This window comes from Suncus etruscus, chromosome 19 (assembly GCF_024139225.1).
Source record: "Suncus etruscus isolate mSunEtr1 chromosome 19, mSunEtr1.pri.cur, whole genome shotgun sequence".
Classification (NCBI taxonomy): Eukaryota; Metazoa; Chordata; class Mammalia; order Eulipotyphla; family Soricidae; genus Suncus; species Suncus etruscus.
In genome coordinates this window covers 1211917-1228639 of record NC_064866.1, presented here as the reverse complement: position 1 = coordinate 1228639, position 16723 = coordinate 1211917, and the positions used below count along the sequence as shown (strand labels likewise).

General features: G+C 49.8%; 1 protein-coding gene across 2 annotated transcripts in view; it reads right to left on the bottom strand.

The window, feature by feature from the left end:
• Positions 1-15854, bottom strand: part of LOC125997479 (26S proteasome non-ATPase regulatory subunit 4) — a 76942-nt gene extending 61088 nt beyond the window's left edge. For both annotated transcript variants that reach the window (XM_049765922.1, XM_049765919.1), the window contains exon 1: positions 15788-15854. In XM_049765922.1, coding sequence (XP_049621879.1) covers positions 15788-15848 — 61 coding nt within the window. In that variant the 5' untranslated portion in view covers positions 15849-15854. The remainder of the gene's footprint in view (positions 1-15787) is intronic.
• Positions 15855-16723: the final 869 nt, after the last annotated feature.

Here is a 16723-nt window from a genome sequence, read left to right as displayed (position 1 = left end):
AGGCGTTTGCCTCTCATGCAGGAGGTCATTGGTTCGAATCCCGGCGTCCCATATGGTCCTCCCGTGCCTGCCAGGAGCAATTTCTGAGCCTGGAGCCAGGAATAACCCCGAGCACTACCGGGTGTGACCCAAAAACCACAAACACACACACACACACACACACACACACACACACACACACACACACACACACACACACACACAGAATAATCCCTGGGGTCGGAGCGGTGGCGCAGGGCATAAGGTGTCTGCCTTGAGCGTGCTAGCCTAGGACAAACCGGGGTTCCATCCCCTGGCGTCCCATATGGTCCCCCAAGCCAGGAGCGATTTCTGAGCCATAGCCAGAAGTAGCCCCAGAGCATTACCAGGTGTGGGTCCCCCAAATAAGAATAATCCCTGGATCCAAAGAGATAGAATGGAGGTAAGGCATTCCCCTTGCATGCAGAAGGACGGTGGTTCGAATCCCATATGGTCCTGAGCTCAAAAAAAGTAAATAAATAGGGCCCAGAGAGATAGCACAGTGGCGTTTGCGTTGCAAGCAGCCGATCCAGGACCTAAAATGGTTGGTTCAAAATCCGGTGTCCCATATGGTCCCCCGTGCCTGCCAGGAGCTATTTCGGAGCAGACAGCCAGGAGGAACCCCTGAGCACCGCCAGGTGTGGCCCCCAAAAAAACAAAACAAAACAAAAAAAGTAAATAAATAAATTATATAATTGTTACAGAAAGTTTCTATAAAAAAGGAAACACACACACACACAAACAAACACAAACAAATGAAAAACAGAAACTTGTTTTGTTTGTTTGTTTTTGGTTTTTCAGTCACACCCGGCATCACTCAGGAATTACTCCTGGCTCTATACTCAGAAATCGCTCCTGGCTTGGGGGACCATATGGGACGGCAGGGGATCGAACTGTGGTCCGTCCTAGGTTAGCGCACAAGGTAGATGCCTTACCGCTTGCGCCACCACTCTGGCTCCAGACAATTATATAATTTAATAGAAAACAGTATTTTGTCATATTTATAATCCATTTTTCCCAATATATCACTAATCGACAACCACCCTCTCCCACTCCCCTCACAGACCCCCATCACTTCCTACCCCACAGAATAACTCTAGCTTATTATAATCATGTTATGTTGTTTCCTTCATATAAGTAGGAAAAAGGGAGAGAAAGAAAAATAACTTGGAACGCTACAGATAATTTCTAACTACAAATAAGCTAGTTTTCAATAAATTCACACCCTCTTTCCCTTACTACACATTAGAAAAAAAAACAAACGTGAAACAGAGGTTAGGATGTAACTCAGTGGTAGAGTACATACTTATGAGTTCAATTCCCAGAAAACAAGCAAAAACTCCCCCACAATCCTGGGCCACAGATGCAATCATAGAGTGCTTGTCCTGCTGTCCTGCCTGTAAGAAGTGCTAAGTTCGGGCCGGGAAGGTGGTGCTAGAGCTAAGGTGTCTGCCTTGCAAGCGCTAGCCAAGGAAGGACTGCGGTTCGATCCCCTGGCATCCCATAGGGTCCCCCCAAGCCAGGGACAATTTCTGAGCGCTTAGCCAGGAGTAACCCCTGAGCATCAAACCGGTGGCCCCCCCCCCAAAAAAAAAGCCCTAAGTTCAAAAAAAAATTTTTTTTTCTGGTTTTGGGGCAACACTCAAAGGCACTCAGCAGTTATTTCTGGCTCTGTGCTCAGAAATTGCTCCTGGCAGGCTCAGGAAACCATATGGGATGCTGGGAATCGAACCCAGGTTGGCTGCATGCAAAGCAAACACCCTGCCACTGTGCTATAGCTCCAGCTCCTAAATTAAATCATTAAATTTTTGATCCCTAACACACACATGGGAGATGTGAAACTTCTTTGTTTACAAGAGGTCCCACATTTCAAGCACTTCCCCACATGGCCACCCCGTTCCCACCCAGTAGAGCCTTTGGCACAAAAGGATAGCACAGAATTGTATTGACATATCCGAGCACTGAACAATCAAGCTCAGGTTGGTGGAAGGGTCAGATCGATACTAGAAGGGTCAGATCGATACTACAGCTCTGGTAGGGCGCCTGCCTTGTACCTGGCCAACCTAGGTTTGATCCTCAGCACCACAAATGGTCCCCTGAACCCATCCTGAGTGGTCCCTTCAGGGCAGAGTCAAAAATAAACCCTGAAGGGCTGGAGAGATAGCAAAGCAGTAGGGCATTTGACTTGCATGCTGCCAACCGGGAATGAACCCAAGTACAATCCTGGCATCCCATAAGGTCCCCTGAACCTGCCAAGAGTAACCTGAGTGCCACCGGGCGTGACCCAAAAACCTTAAAAAAAAATTCTGAAAACCTACACCCTATTTTCTTGACTCCATCCTGATCCTGCTACTAGAATATTCTGTTGAAAGGTGCTGGAGATGAGTTAATACCCTTGCCTTGCTTGTAGCCAAACCTAGTTCAATCTCCACCACTGTATGATTCTCCTAGAACCGCCCAGAGAAGACTCCAAGTACAGGGCCCAGAGCAGCCCCTGAGCAGTGCTGGTCCAAACCCAGACAACCCTATAAATAAGTAAATCAATGAACTGAAGGGCCTGGCTTTGGCTCATTGGACAAAACATCAAGACTCCCCTACAAAATCAGTAGAGACTACTTTTGAGAGGAGTAAGAAGTCAAGCAAAAGAAAAATTCTCAATTTAATTTAAGAAAAGCAAAAAAGGGGAAAAAATGAGTTGCCCTTGAAAGAAGAGATAGGTAACACAACAGGTAGGGCATTTGTTTTGCATGCAGGCAACCAGGTTTGATTCCCAGACCCTGGCAGGAGTAAATTTCAACTGGGTGTGGCCCCAAAACAAAAACAAATAAAAGACATAGGGCCTGAGGACAGTACAACGAAGCAGGGTGCTTGCCTTGCATTGAGGCTGATCCAGATCTGATTTCTGACACCACATACGTTCCTAGAGTCCTGCCAGGAGTGGCCCAAAAACAAACACAAAAGAGACAACAGAAAAGAATTTTCAGACAGTAAATAGCGTCTAAGAGCTGTTTTTCCCCGTGGATGGAACAAAACAGAGCTGGCCTTAATACCAGAGCCTCTCCCTGTGTCTTCAGAGTAGAGGCATTTCCGTCAGAAACTGGATGACATCATCCTCCAGATGAGAAACTAAGAGGCGGTGTGTGACTGACTTCAGTGTTTCAAGTACACATATAATTTGGGGACGCTAAAGGCCAGCCGGATGTGCATTCCTCAGGCAACTGGAGTTTCGTCTGAACAGGTCATACAGCAGTAACCCAGAGGCCCAGCCCAGCAACTTCCCAGTCCCAGCACCGACCATACACGTGTTGACAATTCTTAAGCAAGACACAAGAAGACAATCTTAGATGTAGAACACAATACTCTGCGCTCAGAAATCGCTCCTGGCTTTGGAGGGACCCTATGGGGCTAGCGCTTGCAAGGCAAATGCCCTACCTCCATGTTATCTCTCTGGCCCCCAGAACACTAATTCTTTTTTTTTTTTTTTTTTTTTTTGGTTTTTGGGCCACACCCGGCAGTGCTCAGGGGTTACTCCTGGCTGTCTGCTCAGAAATAGCTCCTGGCAGGCACGGGGGACCCTATGGGACACCGGGATTTGAACCAACCACCTTTGGTCCTGGATCGGCTGCTTGCAAGCCGCTGTGCTATCTCTCCGGGCCCCAGAACACTAATTCTTTTTTTTTTTTTTTTTTTTTTTTTTTTGTTTTGTTTTTTTGTGGCACACCCGGCATTGCTCAGGGGTTACTCCTGGCTGTCTGCTCAGAAATAGCTCCTGGCAGGCACGGGGGACCATATGGGACACCGGGATTCGAACCAACCACCTTTGGTCCTGGATCGGCTGCTTGCAAGGCAAACGCCGCTGTGCTATCTCTCCGGGCCCCAGAACACTAATTCTTAAAGGAGTCAAGTTGATGAGGAGGTGAGATTAAGAAAAGGGAAAATCCACACAAAACCAACCAAAGCAAATCGCCTAACTGTTGGCGTTTTTCCGAAAACTCAGGTCCTTGTAAACTGAAATGTGGGAGAACCATTTTAACTCTACCTTGTGGATATTTGGAGAACAGAATCTCCTCCAAATGAAAATACCCATAAAGAGGCGCCGGAGAGATGGTAGAGTGGCCAAATTGCTTGCTTTGCACACAGTGAGCCCAAGTTCAATCCCCAGCACCCTACTAACCCTGAGCACTGCCAGGAGCAATTCCTAAGAACCAGGAGGAGGAGCCCACGAGCATCACAGGGTGTGGCCCATAAACAAAAAGGAAAGGAAGAATATACCCAGAAATATATCTAAAATATCAACCTGTTGAGGCTGGAGAGGTAGCACAGTGGTAAGGCATCTGCCTTGCAAGCAGCTGATTCAAACAGACAGCGGTTCGAATTCCGGCATCCCATGATGGCCCCGTGCCTGTCAGGAACAACTTCTGAGCACAGAGCCAGGACTAACCCCTGAGCGCCGCTGGGTGTGACCCAAAAAAACAAAATAAATAAATAATAAATAAAATAAAATATCAACCTGCTTCCTTAGAACGCTGAGCACTCAGCTCAGATAGCAGTGCTTTTAATACATATTTGTTCTTGATTTTTGAGCCACAAGATCCCCAACACTGCGTAGGTTCCCAATTGTCACTAGGACTCAGAGTAAAACCCGAGGTAAGAGGCAATCTGAACCCCCTTCAAAACAAAACAGGGGCCCGGAGAGATAGCACAGTGGCGTAACCCCTGAGCACTGCCGGGTGTGGCCCAAAAACAAAAAAAAAAAAAAAAAAAAAAAACAGGGACACATGCGTTGCCTTGGTTCATGGTGCTGGAGCACACGTTGCCTGCATCTTCCCTCTTGAGATGTTTCCTACCAGATATTTCCTATGTGTATCAAGACTCTTGGCCTTTGGAGAAGCCTGTGCTCTCTCTCAAACACATTACTCATTCCTTTTTCTCTCTTATCCTCTCCCACTTCCCTTCCCCAATACCTCCAAATAAAACGTGTTTTTACTTCAAAACAAAATAACAAATACCAACAAGGGCTGGAGCCTTGCATGCATCCAACTTAGATTTGAACCCTGGCATTACCCAGGCCTGCCAGGAGTCATTTCTGAACATAGAGTCGGGAATAATCTGAGTGCAGCTAAGTATAAACCAAAAACAAAGAAAAAAATTCTGGGGCCAGAGCAATAACACTACAGGTAGGGTATTTGCCTTATATATAGTCAACCAGGGTTCGATCCCTGGCATCCTCTGTGGTCCCAAGCCTATGAGGAGTAATTTCTGATCACAGAGTCAGGAGTAACCTGAGTGCTGCCGGATGTGGCCAAAATCCAAAAATAAAAAAAAAAATGTAGGGGCACCGGAGGTAGGTGTTTGCCTTGCAAGTAGTCAACACTGTTTTGATCCCAATTATTCTATATGGTCCATCAAGCCCTGAGCACAGCCAGATGTGGCCCCAAAATGACACAAAAGAAATTCTGGAGTCGAAGATATCAATAGACTGGAGTCAAAGCTTTGTATTCAGGAGGCCCTGGTTCAAGCCTCAGCACTGCCAAGGGTGATGCCTGAGCACGAAGTGAGCCTGGAGCAGCCTGGCTGACACAATCAAGTATAATCCCCAAATAAATGTAATTAATAACTAATTTGGGCCAGAACGTTAGTACAGCGGTAGGGCATTTGCCTTGCACGCGGCTGACCCGTGACAGACCCGGGTTCGATTCTCAACATCCCATATGGTCCTCCGAGTCTGCCAGGAGCGATTTCTGAGTGCACATCCAGGAGTAACCCGAGTGTTGTTGGGTGTGGCCCCAAAACCAAATAAAATAATAATAAATCAAATCAAGACTTTTGTCTTGATATTTTCATGCCACGATTAAAAGGAGAAAAAGATAACCACCTCCCAAATCCATCATGTTTGCTCCTCTCATTGCAATGTCTTCATTTCACAGGCTATAGTTTCTATTATGTTATCAAAGAAAAAGGAGCCGATGAGCTACATAAGAGCTAGTACTTAGCAAGTTTCTGAACCAAGTTACTCATCCCAAGTGTTAGGTCAACCCAGAACACCACACAGAGATCAACAAGAAAAACATGCCCTTTTGATACTCAGTCAACTCAGATAACTACATGCTACTGACGAGTAACAACTGTATACCTACGAAATCTGTATAATTATACTTGACATTGGTCGTGAGCAATCATGGCAGAAACAAATGGCTAATCAAAAAGTGACACTTAAAAATGACCGTCTCTGGGGCCGGAGAGATAGCATGGAGGTAAGGCGTTTGCCTGTCCACTGCCAGGTGTGATGCAAAACACACACACACGTCAGTATGGAGTGGGAAGAGTGCTCAAGATTCAGGGGCACATGCAGCCCCCCAGTCTTAGCTAAGCACCACCAAGTATGTCCCTCGAGGCCCTGAGCAATACTGATGTGCACCTCGTGGTCCCTAGCACAAGCTACAAGTATCTGGAACGACAGATAAGGTGCGTGCCTTGCATGTGGTCAACCCATGTTCCATCCCTGGCATCCCAGACGTTCCCCTGAGCACCGCCATGAGTGATTCCTGAGGGCAGAGCCTGAGCACTACTGGGTGTGGCCCAGAAAAATTGAGGTGTTTTTTTTTTTTTGGTGGGGTGGGAGCTGGAGACAACACCTAGTACTACTCAGGGCTTACTCCAGATCTGTGCTTAGGGATCACTCCTGATGGGGCTTGGGAGACCATACTGGGTGCTAGGGATCAAACCCAGGGACCATGGATGTGTAAGGCAAGTGCTTCGTCTACTGTATGTACCATCTGTCTGGCCAGTGGTTCTGTACTTAGGAGTCACTCCCAGTGGTGATCAGGATTGAACCATAGGGATGCTAGGGATCAAACCAGGGCCAGACACATGCAAAGCTATCCTACTATAGTTTCTCTCTCTACTGACTTGCTTTCTTATGGTGCGGGGTCACATCTGGGGGGAGCTCAGAGGATTCAGGCTCAGGCTACCAGCCTCTAGCAAGCCAAGCATGTACTCCAGCCCAAAATGGCATTCTGAGTCAGTTTTCTGGCAGAAAGGGGAGAACTCAAAACTTCCTGTTGAGAAAGTAAACACTTTTCCCTGTTTATTAAAAATCAACCCAAACGGTATGCAATCTCCTAAGTAATACTTTGTTCTATTTTTATGTTTCCAAATTTCAGTTCCTCATCTCAGGAAAGGAGCTAAAAATGCACTAGTTTTTCCTAGCATTAAAAGCTGAAGGAAAAGACCTTACCCCATAGAAGGTTTATAGTAGGTTACACCAATGATAGACACAAGAGCTTCAATAAAATCCCTACCATTTTCGGGTCGAGCAATAGTACATTGGGCAGTTGCCTTGCATGTAGCTGACCTAGGTTTGATCCCTGGCATTCCATATGGTCCCCCATCCACACACCCCCAGGCACTACCAAGAGTGATTCCTAAGCAAGACAGTCAAGAGCAAAAACACCCTTGATGTGAAAAATTCCTACCATTTGGAATTCTCAGATGACTGGGATGAAGGAAGCAACCAGAATCAATAACTGATGAGGGTTGGCCCTGCTATAAAGGCTCCACAACAACAACAACAAAAACGGTTCAATCATGGGACTTCCCTTAGTAAAGAGGCAGGAGAGGAGCTTAGAGTTAGCGGTCTCCAAATCATTTTCCTTCTGGTAAAAATCATACAGGCCAAAGAAATATCTCACGGTGCTGCAGTGATCCTGAGAACCTCATTGGAAGTAGCAGTCTCTGAGCACAGATGAGCATGGCCCCCAAAAGGGAAAAATAGTACCAGTAAAGGAATTTCAGATCACAAAGTCTGCTCCAGGAACTGGAGTGATAGGACAGCAATTAGTGGACTTGCCTTGTATACGGCCCGGCCAGGTTTGATCCCTGACACCACATAGGGACTCGAAGCCCCACTAGGAGTGATCCTGAGTGTAGCGCCATGAGTAGGAACTGAGCATCGATCGCTGTGTGGCCCAGAAACAAAATAATGTGATTTGAAGTAAAAGGTGCTACAGGTCTGAGATCTTCTAAGATTTCAAGAGCTCCGCGACGGCGAGATAGTACAGCAGGTCAGGCACGTGCCCTGATGCACCTACCCAGGTTCAATTCCCAGCATCCCACACGATGCCCTGGGCAAGGCCAGGAGTAAGCCCTGAGCACCACTAGGTGTGGCTCAAAAACCGAACAAACAAAAGAAAAGGATTTCAAGAACTTTTTCCTGGGGATGTCACGCATGATTTTTATCCTTTTTTTTTTCCTGGGTTACACCCAGAAGTGCTCAGGGGAACATGTGATACCAGTAATCAAATAACGTGTTCTTGGACAAGAAAGAGACTCCAAGGCTTAAGGTGCTTGTCTTGCCCGTGGCTGTCATGTACGAGGAGCCCCCGTTCCTGGCACAATAAGGGTCCCGTGAGTTTCACCAGGAGTGATCCCCAAGTACCACCAGTTCGGCCCAGAAATCAAAACAAGAAACCAAGCATGAGGCTCCTTTATGTAAAACATGCTTTCTGGCACCTTAAGCGATCTCCTCACTTACTTTTTTTTTCTTTTAACAAATTGGGGTATGTGTGTATAGTCCTACATATGGCTTTGAACAATGGCTCAAATCCCAGCACTGCAATATGATCCTCCAGCATCACCAAGTGTGGTCCTGAAGACCACCTGATGTGTATAACCCCACTCAAATTAAAAGAAAAAAAAAAAAAAAAAAAAAAAGGGGGGGGTCACACCCAACAGCGCTCAGGGGTTAGTTACTCCTGGATCTACGCTCAAAAATCACTCCTGGCAGGCTCAGGGGATGCCAAGATTTGAACCACCGTCTTTCTGCATGCAAGGCAAATGCCCTACATCCATACTAGCTCTCCAGCCCAAAAAGAACCTTATATTTTTTGGTGGGGGGGGGCCACAACCAGCAGCGCTCAGGGGTTACTCCTGTCTCTGCACTCAGAAATGAATCCTGGCTGGCCCAGGGGACACTATGGGATGCCAGGGATTGAACCCAGGTCCGTCCCGGGTCATCTGCATGTAAGGCAAACGCACTACCACTGTGCTATCACTCTGGCCCCCAAAATCAAATTTTTGACAGGAGAGTCAGGGATCCTCTGCATGCAAATAGTTCACTCTTGGGGGCCCAGAGCAACAGCACAGCGGGCAGAGCATTTGCCTTGCACGCGGCCAACCCAGGTTCGATTCCTGGCATCCCATGAGGCTGCCAGGAGTCGCCCTGGAGTGCCACTGGGTGTGGACAAAATCAAAAAAACAAAAAAACAAGAGTCCAAAGAGTCGCTTGCCCTTTGCTCCACCTTCCAACCCCATCACATGATTCTACCATATAGCTCTGACTTCGTTCAAGGGAACAGAATGCATTTTAGCATTCTAACTCTAATTTCTATCTACCTTCTCCAATCATTTCAAACCGTCTCTGGAACAGAAACTCTTCCCCCCTCCCTGCACCCCAGTAAAAGAGGGGCTCAGCAGCTGACTTTCAAGTCTTGCCAGACTCGTCAAGCTACAGTTAAGAGAAACAGGTTCCTGTACAGCCCGGCAGACAGATGGTCACAGCGACAACAGCATCTGGTCAGGTCTGGTTGTTAAGAGAAGCCAAGCCTAGTACGGGACAGGAGTCATTCCAAACGAGGAGGAGGAGAAAGACGGAGAGGAAATGGCCTTTACACACCAAGCAGCGCAACTCGCCAGCACACTATTTCGATTTATTAATCAATGATGAAGAACAAGAACATAAGTGACATGTGATGAAAGCTGACACTCCTTTAGAATTGCCTCCTCCAACTCCAAGCAGGATCGTGATTATTCCAGTGTCAGCAGCACAATGGATCATCTCTGGCTTATCATGAAATACTGTAGTCAGGCTTCATACAGACAAGGAGCAAATAGTCTTTTTTTGTTTGTTTGGCTTTGGTTTTTGGGTCCCACCCGGCAGCGCTCAGGGTTCCTCCTGGCTCTACACTCAGAAATCGCTCCTGGCAGGCTCGGGGGACCCTCTGGGATGCTGGAACTCAAGCCACCGTCCTGCAGGCAAGGCAAATGGCTACCTCCATGCTATCTCCCCAAGGAGCAAATATTCTAAATAAGGCGTCCTTCCCAATTTGAATGCCAAACGAATCACAGAAGTGGGTTTTCTAAAACATTCAATCTGTCCCTAAAACCTGACGTTCTAGTATTGTTTTGGTTTTGAGCCACACTGTGTTACTCCTGGCCCCATGCTCAGCAACCAACTCCTGGTGGGCTGTGGGGATCATATGGGGAGGGGGCAAACTGAGGTTTGGTGCCCTGCTATCTCTCCAGCCCCCTTAAAACATGACATTCCTATACTTTGCACAGACTTCGTTTTTTAAATTCAATACCAGGGGGTAGGCATCCCACATGGTCCCCTGAGCCTGCCAGGATTTCTGAGCACAGAGCTAGGAGTAACCCCTGAGCGTTGGCAGTGTGGTCTAACACCTGGTGTTTTATATTTATATTATAAAATTTACATTTATATTTATATGTGTATATATTCACATGTTTACAAATAGATATACATGTGTATGTATTCTGAGCCAGCAGTAGATGGATAGCTCAATGGGCACATACGTTATGTGCAGGAGGTCTGGGTTTGATTCCCAGCACCATGTGGTACTCCAACACCACTGGTCATTACCTCCAAGCACAGGGCTGGGAGAAGTCATGAAGCAACAGAAGATCCAGACCAAATTTCTCCCTTTGAAAGTCACTAAAATAGCACAAAGCAATAGCACAGCAAGTAAGGTGCTTCCTTGCATGCAGCCCACCTATGAGCAGATTTTTTTCAATTTCTTTTATTTTTGCTGTTGTTATTCTGGTCCACAACCTGCAGTGCTCAGGAGCCCCACCTACTGACTCCGTACGCTCCATATGTTCCAGGGTCACTCTACTCGAGCGCATGAACAAGCCATGCTGCACTGGGGATGGATTCCACATTTCATGCCAAAACACACACTCGAAACATCAAGGCCATCTCTCCAGACCTTCCCTGATTTCTCACCTCACTAAATTCCAATCTTTGCTAAAGGGGCAAAAAAAAGTTAAAGGATCCCATGCTTTTTTTTTCTCTTTGTGTCACACTCAGAGATTACTCCTAGCTCTTTGCTCAGAAATCGCCCCTGGCAGACTCTGGGACATGAGATCCGAACCACCATTCGTCCTGTCCTGGATCGGCGCCATGCAAAGCAAATGACTTATTGCTGTGCTCTCTCTCCAGCTTTCTGATCCCATGCTTTCTGACAAAGCTAGTCAGCTTTAGGAAGAAAAAAAAATGTAATGTTGGCAACACCCAGGGGTGCTCAGGGGTCTGTGCTCAGGCATCACCCCTGGAAGGCTCGGAGAACCACATGGGATGCCAAAGATCAAACCTGGGTCATCTGTGCTATTGCTCTGACCTCAGAAAAGATTTTTGAAAAAAGGACTCTAGGGGCCGGAGTGATAGCACAGAGGTAGGTAGGCCGACCCAGGTTCAATTCCCGGAATCCCATATGGTCCCCCAGCCTGCCAAGAATGTTTTCTGAGCGCAGAGCCAGGAGTAAGCCGACCGCCGACGTTGACGTTGCCAGGTGTGGCCCCAAAACAAAAACAAAAGAAAAGGACTCTGAAGATTTAGATTTAGGGTCTGAAGGGCCTCCTAGCACACTGCTCAGGGAATATTGCCAAAGCCACTCCCAGCAATGTTTAGTCCAGACGGGCATTGCTCTTCAAATCCAGTAGCACATAAGTGATCGCTCGGGCCACAACTGGAGGTAGTGACAGGATCAAATATGAGGGTCTCATGCATGCAAAGCATGTGCCATATCCCGGAGCACACAGATCTCTAGCCCCATAACAGATTTATTTTAGTTTATAGCTCCCACCAGGTGTGCTCAGGGCTCACTGGCTCTGTGTTCAAGGGACTGACCATACATGCTTGGTGCTAGGGACTGAACAAGGGCTGGCCACGTGCAAGACAAATACTCTCCAGCCCCAAAGCTACGTATTTTTAACTTGAACATCTTCATACCTTGACTTCATTTATAAACATAGAATCTAGAAGAAGTGTCAAGTTCACTAAATATAGTTGAATTTCTGGTAAAAAGACAGTAGGAGGGGCCGGAGAGATAGCATGGAGGTAAGGTATTTGCCTTTCATGCAGGAGGTCATCGGTTCGAATCCCGGCGTCCCATATGGTCCCCCGTGCCTGCCAGGAGCAATTTCTGAGCATGGAGCCAGGAGTAACCCCTGAGCACTGCTGGGTGTGACCCAAAAACCACAAAAAAAAAAAAAAAAAAAAAAGACAGTAGGAAAAAACATATAATCTGATATACTAAAATGCCAACCCTAGAACTGGCAGAAAACAAAAGATAAAATATGACATCTAAAATGACAGCAGCATTGGGTAGGTACCTCAGACAAAAGCCAACTTAAATTCTGGGGAAAACACATGACTTTGTTTTTGTTTTAGGCTCACACCTGGCTCTGCACTCAGAAATTGCTCCTTAGAAGCAATGGGATGCTGGGATTCGAACCACCGTCCTTCTGCATGCAAGGTAAACACCCCACCTCCATGCCATCTCTCGGCCCCCAATGACTTTGTTTTTGTTTTAGGGTTACACCCCAGGGCACTCAGGGGTCACTCCTAGCTCTGCACTCAGAAATCGCTCCTGGCAGGCTCGGGGGACCATATGAGATGCTGGGATTCAAACCACCGTCCGTCCTGGTTCAGCTGTGTGCAAGGCAACGGCCCTACCACTGTGCTATCTCTGGGCCCCAAGACATGACTTTTGTTATTTTTTTTCCCTTTGGTTTTTGGGCCATACCCAACAATGATCTCTGGCTCTATACTCAGAAATCTCTCCTGGTGCTGCTCAGGAGGATCATACGGGCTGGCTGCTGGGATTAAATCTGGGTTGACCAGTGCCTTGGCTCATTATAATGTATCACTGGTCCCAACACTTAGCTTTTTATGATAAAACCTATTTTTTTGGGGGGGGCCACACCCGGCATTGCTCAGGGATTACTCCTGGCTGTCTGCTCAGAAATAGCTCCTGGCAGGCACGGGGGACCATATGGGACACCGGGATTCGAACCAACCACCTTTGGTCGTGGATCGGCTGCTTGCAAGGTAAACGCCGCCGGGCCCGATAAAACCTATTTCTAAGAGAAAAATACCTACACATTGGGACCCAAAAGCCCTCCCCAATTTTTTTTTTTTTTTTTTTTTTTTTTGGATTTTTGGGCCACACCTGGTGACGCTCAGGGGTTACTCCTGGCTATGCGTGCAGAAATTGCTCCTGGCTTGGGAGGCCATATGGGATGCCGTGGATCGAACCAAGGTCTATCCTAGGTTAGGGTGTGTGCAAGGCAAACGCCCTACGGCTGTGCTATCGCGCCAGTCCCCAGGGAAAATTTTTAATAGAGGAGCTACATAAGAAAACTGTGGGCAAACAATAGTCAGCACTCTGCCTTGCATGTGGCTAACCGGGAATCAATAACAAGCATCCAAATATACTCCTGAAGCCTTCTAGATGTGACCCCTGAGGGCAGAGTCAGGAGAAAGCCTTGACTGAATACAGCTAGTCCAGCTAGCTGAAGCACGAACACAAATCAAAAACACATTTGAAAAAGGGGGGGAGGTGGAGCGATGGCACAGCAGTAGGGCATTTGTCTTGCACGTGGACAACTCAGGAAAACCCGATTTCCATCCCTGGTATCCCATATGGTCTCAAGAGCCTGCCTGCAGCGACTTCTGAGTGCAGAGCCGGGAGTAAACCCTGAGAGTCCCCAGGTTTACTCAAGAAAGAAAAGGGGCCGGAGAGATAGCATGGAGGTCAGGCGTTTGCCTTGCATGCAGAAGGCCAGTGGTTGGAATCCCGGCATCCCATATCGTCCCCCGAGCCTGCCAGGATCGATTTCTGAGCATCGAGCCAGGAGAAACCCCTGAGCATTCATTACCGGGTGGGACCCTAAAACAAAAACAGAAACAAAAGAAAGAAAAGAAAAAAGAAAATGTACCACGTCCTCACCTCTCAAAAAACGAAAGAGAGGCATCCAAGGAAACGAAACTCGAGCTTCCAAGCAGGTATCTTGACCACATCGCCACTTAGCCGCAGCCCCTCTGGCTTGGAGTCGCCCAAGCAGCCAAGCGCCAGGGACCGGGCCAGGCCTGACTCACCGCTTCCCACACCCCAGCAACACGCACCTCTCTCCCACACACAAGCTGCTGCTTCCCCGGCGACCTCCGTGCAGTCAGCCCCAGGCTCCCAGGCGCAGTCCTAGGCAGCGAACGGAACCGCCCACCTTCATCCTCCAGCCTCTCCCACACCCGAGGGGCCTCAGGCTCAGCAGGGAGTCCCCATCCCCATGGGAAAGGGTGCCAGGGACCCTCTGGCTGCTGGCAGTGGGCATCGACTTGCTCTGGGGTGCCGATTTCGCAAACCTTCCCCAAGCGTCGTGGTCCACTCGGGAGGCCCCCAGGCCCCCAGCCAGCCCTCTGCAGAAATCGGTCCTGTGCTTGAGCACGTCGTCCTTGGGGCAGCTGTGGCGGAAGGAAAAGGAAGGAAAGGGAAGGGACGGAACGCGCCAGCGAGCCCAGACCCCAACGGTCGGTGCAGCCTCCTACGTCCCTTTAGCCGCCGGGTCCCCCAAAGACACGTCGGGTCCGAAAGGCCCTGCCGTCCACTTCCACTTGGATCTTGGGTTCTGCGATGTCAACCCCAAAACCAAACGTCACCCCGAGCCGCTTCCAGGTCCAGACCCGGTTCTTTCCGAGCCCACTGGACAGGACGCCTTTGGGCTTGGACAGCCCCCAGGTCTCCGCCGGAAGCACCCCAACTGCAGAGCCTCCTTTCTCATCAGTCCTCACTCCTCGCTTCCTCCAGGGCCAATGTTTCGGGTGCAGACCCGGTTCTTTCCAAGTCCCATGAGACGTCTCTGGGCTTGGACACTTCCAGGGGGGCTCCTCCGCCGGAAGCACCGCAACTCCAGACCTCCTCTTCAAGCCTCACCTCGAGCTGCTTGCAGGCCCAACATTTCGGGTCCAGATCCGCTTCTTTCGAAGTCTCTGGGTTTAGGCGATTCCAGGGAGGTCCTCCAGGGGAAGCACCCCGCTTCCAGACCCCCCAATCATCACACTTCGCCCCAAACCTCGTCCGGGTCCAACTCTTCAGGTCCAGACCAGGTTCTTTCCGAGTCCCATGAGACGTCTTTGGGCCTGGACAGTTCCGGGGGCTCCCCAACGGGAAGCACCCCGATTCCAGACCCTCCTTTCTCATCAGGCCTCACTCCTCTTTCCTTCCAGGGTCACTATTTCGTTCTTGAGACGTCTTTGGGCTGACAGTTCCGGGGGGGTCTCCCACGGGAAGCACCCCGACTCCAGACCCTCCTTTCTCGCCAGTCCTCGCCCCTAGCTTCTTCCAGGGCCAGTATTTCGGGTCCAGGCCAGGCGCTTTCGAAGTCCCATGAGACGTCTCTGGGCCTGGACAGTTCCGGGGGCTCCTCCACTGGAAGCATCCCCATTCCAGATGCGTCTTTCTCATCAGTCCTCGCTCCTGGCTTCTTCCAGGGCCAGTATTTCGGGTCCAGACCCGGTTCTTTCGACGTCTCTGAGCCTGGACAGTTCCGGGGTCCAGGGAACTTAACGGGAAGCACCCCGCTTCCAGACCCCCCTCCCCCCGCTCTTCCCGAGGCCCGTGAGACTCTCGGGGCCCGGACAGCTCGGGGTTGGGGGTCCCCAGGCGGAGCCCCCCGCCCGCCCCCCGCGACTCACCTGAGGCGGCGGCGCCCGCCGGGCCCCCGTTGTCGGCGGCTGCGGCCGAGAGCGACGCCATCTTGGCCGCCCCCTCCCCCGCCCGCGCCGCCTCACGCGCGCCGGACCCGCATGCCTCACGCGCCGTCGTCGCCCCGGGCGCGGTCTCTTCTCTTCTCTTCTCTCAGCCGGGACCCCGGGTGGAAGCGCGGGCACCAGCAACGAACGGCGGAGGAGACGCGACGGGCGGAGCTCCGGCTCCGAGGGAAAAGCCTGTTTACCACTCACTCAGCCTGAGCTGGCCGAGACAGCCCTGCTGCGCAGGCGCGCGGGAGACCACGCCTACCGTGTGGGCGGGGCTGGAGCAATTCACCCAATCGCAGAGCAGCTTTGGACCACGTGACACGCTCGTCTCCGCCCTAGGAACCCCCTACCTGAGTTGGCATGCGCGCGGCAGGCCCCCACCTTCCTTCCGGGTGGGGTGGGCGTGGTCATAGTTTTTAAGCCAATAGCAAAGCAGCTTTGGACTTACGTGACACGCTCATCTCCACCCTAGGAATCTCCCCCACTTGAGGTGACCGGCGAAAGCACGCACTGCGCATGCCTGCCTTTCGGGTGGGCGGGAGCTAGAGAGTTTTAGCCAATCGCAGAGCAGCTCGTGTCTCACGTGATACACTTCTTTCCCCACCCTAACTAATTCCCCAACCCGAGGTGGTCGGAGCAACCCCGCACTGCGCATGCCCGAAGTCGGCCTCGCCTTCCGGGTGGGCGGGACTATGAGCACCCCTGAGCATTTCAGCCAATAGCAAAGCATATTTTATGTCACGTGACACGCCTCTTGCCACTCGAATGAATTTCCCCTCCACTACGGTGGCTCGGTTGATCCATTTCGACTGTTCTGGAGGCCTGTTTGTGTGTGTAATTGGAGCTGGTTTGGGGTGTTCTCAAATCACACCC